Source organism: Corvus brachyrhynchos, unplaced genomic scaffold (genome assembly GCF_000691975.1).
Source record: "Corvus brachyrhynchos isolate BGI_N302 unplaced genomic scaffold, ASM69197v1 scaffold218, whole genome shotgun sequence".
Taxonomy (NCBI): Eukaryota; Metazoa; Chordata; class Aves; order Passeriformes; family Corvidae; genus Corvus; species Corvus brachyrhynchos.
In genome coordinates, this window is record NW_008239321.1 from 1,004,440 (window position 1) to 1,013,480 (window position 9,041).

At 49.8% G+C, this 9,041-nt stretch overlaps 1 protein-coding gene across 2 annotated transcripts; it reads right to left on the reverse strand.

The window, feature by feature from the left end:
* Positions 1–1,599: 1,599 nt before the first annotated feature.
* SLC16A6 (solute carrier family 16 member 6) lies at positions 1,600–9,007 on the reverse strand. Of its 2 annotated transcripts, XM_008638666.2 has the most exons (5): positions 8,094–9,007; positions 7,342–7,485; positions 6,484–6,612; positions 4,743–5,564; positions 1,600–4,176 (listed from the first exon to the last, which is right to left on the reverse strand). In XM_008638666.2, exons 1-5 carry the CDS (start codon positions 8,326–8,328, stop codon positions 3,929–3,931), a joined length of 1,578 nt encoding a protein of 525 aa, XP_008636888.1. In that variant the 5' UTR covers positions 8,329–9,007; the 3' UTR covers positions 1,600–3,928. The 2 variants fall into 2 exon arrangements, with proteins under 2 accessions (XP_008636888.1, XP_017596265.1); XM_017740776.1 differs by lacking the exon at positions 8,094–9,007 and having other exon boundaries at positions 6,484–6,740; positions 7,342–7,425.
* Between the last annotated feature and the right edge of the window lie 34 nt (positions 9,008–9,041).

Sequence of the window (9,041 nt, forward strand, 5' to 3'; positions counted from 1 at the left end):
CAGATGGTAACGAGTAACATCTGAGAGGATGCGTTAAAACATTCAAGCTGTTTTGTAAGCACCTACTTTGCTTTCTTTCCAAACCCAGTTTAGCTATTTGCAAGGATTCATTTGTCCCCTTAAGAACCTGGTGTCATCTTGTTGAAATAAGTGAAAAAGAACAAGAGGTTCCCCTTCCTTTTAATGGAAAAATGGGTTTTGTCTTTTTTGTTTGATTGGGTTTGTGTTGTTGTTTTTCATTTTGGTTTTTTTTTAAGTTCTCCAAAACAACAGGCAAAGCCCCTCAGTCCAGCTTCCTTTCTGCTCCAGAAAGGAGAGATACCTACAGTCTGAGGGCTTCTGGCCTCTTGCAAGCTGACCTTGTGTAATTTCCTCTATTTACATTTGGCCAGCACTGGCCTCATTGACTACAAGAGTTTATACAACTCCTTTTGAGAGGAATACCACGGATTGCTGAGGCACGTCCTGCCCCACATTCTCCTATTTACCAGGGTGCTAAATAGATGAACAGTGCTACTGAATAAATATGTCCTTATCCTATTTTGTTCTGGCTTTAATGCCTTTGTACCAGGATAACAGAGAAGGTCACAGGCAATTAATTTAAACCAGGTGGGAAAAACGGCTCTTAAAATCTTTCTGCGCAGGGAGACATCTGACAGTTCTCCAGTTAAATGTGCTTTTATTTATGTGAACTGTGTGCAGCCTTTGTAACGCCTTTTTTGGGGGGGGTTGTTTTTGAGGAAACTGTTGCAAATAATGTTTGTTCACTGCTGTAAATGAGCCAGAGTGGAATTTGGAGACAGATTAACTTCCCTGGACTTTGGTGTTGGCGTTCAAGCCTGCTCTGCTCGCATGCACGGCTCACCTCTGCTCCAGGACTTTTGCAACCAGAGTGAAAACAGCTTGTACTTAATACACATCAGTGGCGTGATGATTCCTTCAGCAGGCAGAGCATTTGCAATCCTAATGCATGCAGTGATATTTGGGACGTGGCAGCACTACTTCTTGTAGGGTTTGGGGATGCTGGGAGTTATGGGGTGGGCAGAGAAGAGCAGATCAAGAAATTAGGTTTGAGAGAGAGAAAATTGCTCTTCAGTGTGATTAATCTGCTATTTAGTGGCTTTTTAGGGTTTTTTTAAAGTAGATTTTTCTGATACATGAGTTGCTTAGCCTGGCATGGAGAAAGTATTCAGCAATTGAGCGACGATAAAATAATTACATGATTGCGTGCTTGGTGAAGACAGGAGGGGAGGGTAATGCTCCCAAGTGCCACCAATTCAGGCACCACTCAGGAGAAGAAAAGGCTCCCTCTAATCAGGGCTCCCGGGGTAAGGGTTTACAAGAGCACCCTTGAGGTCAGCACTAATCGACAGCTTCCAGGCAGCTCATTTAAAGAGCTGGGATTGCCCAATGTTCGGGGAAAGCAAGCCACTTCACACTGGAGGAGTGGCATGTGACAGCTCGGGAGGGGAAGCATCTCTGGACCCCACAGCAAACCCAGGGAATGCCCAGGGATGGAGAAGAGGTAGAGGAGGAGAAGTTTCTTCACGGCGTTTATTATTAAAAAAGAAAAAAGGGGAAAAAGAAGAAAAAACCAAAGAAAAAAAAAAGAAAAAGTTTATTGCAAATCTCAGTGTTTAAGAGTATTTCCAGAGTCCACTCGGTAACGTTACAAACAAATCAGTAAATCCTGCTTGTGCTGTGCCCTCACACACACACACTCACCACTCGCTCCCCTGCTCGTGCCGCGACACAGACAGGAACAGAAACGGACTGTGAGGTCAGTGACAAACGTATTATTTGATCTGTATTGGAAACTTGTACAAAAAAAAAAGAAAACCAAACAAACTAAATACAGTAGAACCTCGCAAATCTGCAGAACAGGGAGCTTCCACACACACGCAAAACCTGGAGGCCTTATTCCACTTCCAAGCAGTTGTAATAGCAAAGTGCTGTAGTGAGGTCTCGTATCACAAAGACTTCAATAACCTTACAAGGAGAGGCTACAGAACATTTACCAAAACGCTTGAAGTATCATAAATTAACAATAAATAAAAAGCACATCGTAATGCAACGTGGTTATTTGTTCAATGATCACTGATTCACACAACTCTACTTCTCTGTAAGGGATCTTCCAGTCCTGGGTGCAACACAGCGAGGTTCTGCTGGCCGTGATAAAGTGCTGAGGCAGAGGAAGGACACGAGACCGCAGGTCCCGGGCAGTGAGGATGAATTGCTCCAGCCACTTGATTGCAAGAGTGCCTGTTTCTTTTTTTTTCTTCTTTTTTTCTTTTTTTTACCTTTTTTTTTTTTTTTTGACATCTAAGACAGAAAAAACAAATCAAGCACCTTCCCAAAAAGAGGTTGTTCTTTTTTTTTTCTTTTACAGATTGTCCCACATTTCTATGGCTGGTAAAACACAGACAGGTCAGCGTAGCAGTTAATGGATGATGCCACTTCCACTTAAATACACAGAAATGGTGGCTTGGGGTTCTTCCTTTCCCCCAAACCAGAACAGACTTGTTTGATTTGTCCCCCTGAGTTGCCTAGAGGCAAGAAGATGCATATAGGTGGGGTAAGCAAGCTCATGTCACCGTGAGCAGGAATCTCTCCCATTAAGACTGAATGAACAGCTCAAATGTTGTCTTTTATCCATCCCTTCATACACAGGCTCCACTTCATTTCTCACTGAAGTCAGCAGCAAAAAATAAAAAGCCCCTTGCTGACTTTAGGGGAGAGCTGGGGAAGGGCGTACAGCTCAGCACAGCCACCCCAGGCCCCCATGGCTGGCAAGGGTGGGGAGCAGAGTAAGAGGGGAAGGTCCTGGGGGGTCCACAGGCAGCTGGGGCTGCAGCAGAGATTTCCTTGTGCACCTGTGAGTGAAGGTTCTGGGTACATTAAGACATCCTGGGCCAAATCCTCCCTGCGGGTGGGCTGGTTCCGGCAGCAGTGCCAGGTCCGTGGGCACCAGCTGAGCCTTTTTCCATGGAAAGAGATGCTGGATCTGTAGTTCATTATTTTTTTTCCTTTTTAAATAACTGGGTTACTTAAGACTTACCTATTAAAAACAGCTACACTTTATGCTGTAAGAGTAATTTCCCCAACAATTTCACAAGCAATACAAGATAGGCATTGAAGAGATTGATGTAAAGACAGCTTTCCGTTATGCAGAAGATCGTTTTTCCTCTCCAGTTATTTAAGCTAACCTCCTTTAACAATCTCAGAATAAATTAATAAATACTAGTTAAATTAGAAACAGTACATCAGATCTGACTATCAACAGAAAACAGTTCTACGGATCCCAGTCAGGAGAAGAAAAATGATCTTATGAAATACGTGCAGTAATAACTGGCTGTAAAGACACGCGGAGCCTTTGATTTCCCAGCATTTGTGACATTCAAGTTAAGATCATTAGCAATGGTTTCTAATTGTCAGCTATCTAGCCTAGCCTCCTCCTCCAAGCTAAAACATGAGTCTATATCCCTCTAGAAGAGGATTCAGTTGGCTACTGGTGGTGTATGAAATGCTTGTCTCCAGTTTGGATCATCGGGTTCTCGTCTGCGTGGAATTTGCGGTAGGGGATGGGTGACAGTCAGAGGCTGAGCTGCTTCTGCTGTTGCTGTTGTCAGTATTTATGGGATCAGTTGAACCTTTACCTATGCTTGTTATCAGGAAAGCAAGTGTGCATCACATCTTCATGCTAGACAGAAGTTATTCTTAGGTGACTATCCGTATTTTCTATGGAGCTTTCCATTGTTGGTTAAAAAAGTTCTGTCTAATATTAAAAAAAAAATAAAATTGTTGGTAGCAACTGTTCACATTTAAAATTTCACATTCCCTTTAGAATGGAGTTTTAAAACGTGGAGCAGAGCTGACATTTCCCCCAGCCTTACACCGAGTACATTAGATGGAGAAGGAACAGGGTTTTTTATACCACGCTGTCAGAGCCTTTTCCTGAATTTTCTGCTTTTCCAATATCCATGTCTATAAAGTCATCTGGTAGTTCTGGTGGTGGCCCCGCTGTGCTCTCCTCCACCTGCTGCTGCTGCTGCTGCTGGTGGCACAGCCCAGTCTTGCACGGCCTCACCAGGGCCAGAAACACGGCTCCCAGGACCATGCCAGCAGCACAGGAGTAGAAGGCTGAGCTGTAGTTCTTTGTCGTATCCACTAAGACACCTACAAGAAACATTCACAGCAGTTAGCCACAGCCCACTCCCCCCTGCCCTGCTCTCCTGGAGGGTTTTAATCTGTATTTTATCTGCAGCCAAAACTCGGTGACAAATGGATGCCACGTTAAAAAAGTAAACCCATTGTGTTCTGGGGTAGGCAGTGTCATCTTCAGGTGAGTCAGAAGCCCCTGGGCACCGCAGGGATGCTGAGCCCGAGATGCATCAGGCATCTGTTTGTTCTGCCAGACTTCACCTTTCTGCAGCGTGTGGCACAAGCACAGCGAGAGGGATTCGCCTCTGCTTGTGCCTGAAGTGGTGCCAGGTTTGGGTTTCTAACAGGATCAGGGTAGCACTGCAGTATTTCCCTTCCCTCTGAGGTTCCTCAGTGCCTCATCCGTGGGACTCTGCAGAGCTGCATTGCAGTCTTCTGGCTCTGGGAGACTCCCAGTACTGGTTGCAGGGCTTTTAGGGGAGTGCTGTGATCAGTGCTGCCAGAACACTTTCTAGACAGAGATCAGCACCAGCAGCTGTCAAACACCTCCAAAACAAAATTAAGACCAAAGTTTTAGTTACCTGCAAGGGGTGGTCCAGCCAACCCAGCTAAGCTTTGAATGAAGACGTAGACTCCAGCTGCAGAAGACATCCTCTCAATGCCAACCACATCGTCTTCAGCCAGGAGGGGAATATGTGTGCCCGCTACCGTGCCGAGCATGAACCCAAAATAAACGCTACATATCATCAAGCCCCAGAATCCAGAGGCAAAAGGGAAGGCAACCAACGCTACCGACAGCAGGATGACGCAGATGAGCTCGATGTAGATCTTGCGGATTGGCTTCTTGTTGAGAACCCAGCCTGCAAAAATCCTCCCAAAGACCTCGGCGATGGCCATGGCTGACAGGATGTAGGCAGAGTGGTCTTTGCTGATGCCGAGGCTGCGGCTCAGGGGGATGATGTAGAGGGAGGGAGCGAAGAAGCCCAGGGTTGCAAACAGGCCAAAGAATGCATAACAGATAAAGCTATAGTCTCTCATCACAGAGAAGTCCAGTAGTTTGCTTTTTGGTTCTGCAGGGGTGCTGTTATTTTCAACGGGATTCTGTCCATGTTGCTTTGGTTCTTCACTTTTCGGCTCTGCTTTGGTTTTTCCAGGCACATTGCTGGGTGAGGTAGTTATATCGACTCCTGAGTCTATGGACTCTATTGAGGTGCAGGTTTGCTCATTTTCAAGCATGTACTTTGTCTCCGTGGACTCCTCTGGAGGCTGTGCTTTCACTTCTTCTTGCTCTCTGATGATGATGGGGCGCAGCAGCGATCCGCAGGCGGTGATGCCGAGCTGCAGCACCCCGACAGACAGCATGCTGTACCTCCAGCCAATCTGCTCCTTCAGGGCCGTGATTGCTGAGGGAAGAGGAAAAGTGTAACTGGGAAAGCCTGTAGTTACGCCAAGGGATTGAATTTACAGCCAGGGAAGTGACTGGACATTGACCACTGGAGGGTTCCAGGTGTGTCTGGAGAAGGCTGAGCAAGGGTCCCTCCTGCCCAGGGGTCTGGCACCAACCTTCCTTCCCTCTGCTGCCGCAGACAGAAGCTAAAAGCTGTGTTTAGCACCTGGCTAGCAGATTCCACTCTCTTGGTAGCCCCTTTTGAGATCTCAGCAAATTCGGGGACAAAGCGGGTGCTGTTTTTAGTGAAGGAGAGCAAACTCGGTGCTTGAGTTTCCTTTCTCAGCTGCCCCCACCCTGAAACCAGCTAGCAGAGGAAGTCTCTTAGCCCTGCTCAAAGGTTCACGTCACTGCTTAATTACCAGCCTTCATTTGCACCCAAAGCAGCTTTGCAGCGGGTATTAGCCCAGGGTACATGAGCACAGCAGACCACATAAACCTCCAAGGGCAGGCGGTGACAGGGCCGTGACGCCTGGGGACAGGTCCCCAAAAGGCTGGAGCACTTTGGCAGCCCGTGCCGAGCACAAGCCCACTAACCTTTAGGAGCAGTTCTGTGTACTGTGTGTGTTTTAAATAGCTGAAGTTGCTTGGGCTTATTTTTAGCCTGCCAGATCTATATAGGGAGCCCGCCGGGCTGCGTATCAGCCAGGCATGTCCTGCGCTGGCACAGCACACCGGGGGGGCTCGGGCAGCGTCACCCCAGCCCCTGGGACTGCTTGTCACTCTGCCTGCGGGGCACGAGTGCCACGGGCACGTGAGCAACCACTTGTGGGCACCGACTCGGCCTCTGGCTCCCGTTTGCTTGGGGAAAGGATGGCAACAGCATTGTGCCTTGGGCATGGCACGTAAGAACTCCCAGCATGTGGGCACCGTACCTGGTGCGAAGGAGAAGACAGCGAAACATTCCCCTGTGGATGCCACCGCTGTGACCAGCGAGCGTCTTTTGTCAAAATACTGTGATAAAATGGTGACAGTCGGGAGGAAGGAGAGGCAGTATCCCAGGCCTGTGAATAAATGCCAAAAATTGCCATAACAACAAGTAAAGGAGGGGGAAACACCGATGCAAGAACATGTTAAGTCGGCTTTCCTGGTGGTCATTACAGTATCATTTCGGCCAACTCAGCAAGTCACCCTGGAAGAAAATCATTGGGGAAACCAGAATGTTATTTTTTTGTAAATTGGAGGGGGGAAAAGAAAAAAAAGAAAAAAAGGAAAGTAAAAACCCAAACCAAGAGTCCCAGCCTCCCAAACCTGCTAGATAATGCCTTCTGCTCCCAAACAGCCAGCGGGGCCCACTTTGAGGACCTCATCTGCTTAAAGTATTTGAGCCTATAGCAACTGTTCCCTTAAGCTAGGCAAGCTCCTGGCCACAGACATGAGCAGGACACCCAGGCCAGGAAGGAGAGGGGGAAAAGTACCCGGAAAAGAAACCAGAGACAGAGGGAGCATTAGAGAATTTGATCCCGGGCACAGCTTTGGTCTCCCCAGCAATCCCAGTCCATCAGAAGTGACCGGTGCAGCTGCACGAGTGCAGGGCCGAGTCCAGGGTGATGCCTGGGGTGAGACAGGGCACAAAGCCAAGCCTGGGGCCCATCCCCGCTCCGGGATCAGCTCAGGAGGGGCAGCAGTGCTAAGCACACCCCGTGTGTGGGGACCAAAGCCCCGTGGCTCGCAGGAAGCCGCGGGAGGGAGAGTTTGGCAGGTAGGGGACAGGCCAGGCCAGGGTGACTCACCGGAGACGATGCCAATGGTGACATACATGTCCACCACACTGCGGGCGAAGGAGGCAATGACCATGCCAGTGCTGACCAGCAGCCCTCCGGCCATCACCACCAAGCGGTGGCCGAAGCGGTTGCTGAGGACCGTTGACAGAGGAGCTGGAGAGGGAAGAGAGCCGTGGTCAACACCCACCTCAGCAACTTCACAGCCACCATCTCTTGCAGAGACTCTTCTCATACTCCTGCCCAGGTCCCCGCGAGGTGCCACCTCCCTGCACAGCACAGCGTCACCCTGGAGCCACCCTCGGAGCACTGCACAGCTCACAGCATTTAGGACGTGCTAAAAAATCACCAGAACAGACTTAAAGACGAGCACGTGGCAGCCTGGGACAAATCTGCAGCCACATGCCCAGACACCACTGGATTTCAGCAAGGCTCAAGTTATTTCTAATCCTTTTCACTGCAGAGTTTGGTTTGAAAACTCTGGTTTTTGCCCCTTGCTGGTGAGACCTGAACAACTGGGTCAGGCTCAGCGACACGGACCATGTCCCTGCACTACCCAAGGACACGAGTTGGGGCTCAAAGGGACTACCAGGGTGAGACTGATATTTCTTGGCATTTGTGGAGCAGCCTCTGAGCTTTATGGCTGTGATTTAATTTATAATGGAGCCATTAGAGGCACAAAAGTCCTAGGTGCCAGGTCCTTGCATGCTGAGTCAGCAGCACGACTGCCCCTTGCACCTGCACCGAGCGCCTGCTCCTCTTACCTGTGAAGGTCTGTACAAACACACATATGGATATAATCCAGGATATCCTGCTGTTGGTTTCGTCAAAGCTTTCCATCAGGTCATTAAAGAAGACTCCAAATGATTTTATGATGCCGTATGTCAGGGCTTCCACAACAAAGAACGCAAAAGCAACTGTCCAGCCCCATCCTCCGTCAGGCACTTTAGTATAAACGTTTGCAGAGGTGCACGGCATCTTTACAGCTTTGACCGTCATTTTGGATCTGGAAAAAGAGGGGACAGGGAGCCAGGCATCAGTTTAAGCTGAATTTTGCTGAAAGAGGCACAGCCTGGGAGCTGTAGCACCCCTAAGGCACTGCGAGCCGGACCCTGTGCTGCCGAGGGATTGAGTGTGGGAGTTGGGCTGATGTTTCTGCCTCTGTCCCTCTGTGGGCTCCTTCCTGCTGGTGCCCTGTGAGCCCAGGACCAGAAACTCTCGGCTCAGCACCCGGGTGGGCTGTTCCCAGCAGCCAAGCCCGGGAGCTGGGAGCTGTCATCCATCTGTCGGTGCATGGGGGTGGATGGATGCAGTTCGTGAAAGATCCACCGCGGAACCCAGTGCGGGCTGGACTGGTGGAGCTGCAGGAACCCCTGGGGCACCTGTCCTCCCCAGCCTGGCTTTGCATCCCCAAAATGGCAGCTCAGGGCTGCCCACACCTCAAGAAGGGGGGTGGGGACACCCCCGCTTCCAGCAGCTCCCTTGCAGCCCGTGGCACCACTGCCACCCCCCAGGGCAGGGGGGGTTGGAGGGGGATCACCCCATAAGACACGGGGTGTCCTCCACCCTGCCCCGTGTCACCCGGGGGCTGTGGGTGTGCAGGGGTGGCTTTGATCCCACACGGAGCTCCCCATGGAACCCCAGCACTGCCACAACTGCACAGGGGGGACAGCGCCGGTGTCACAGTCAGGGGGAGGACACTGCTGGGGTGA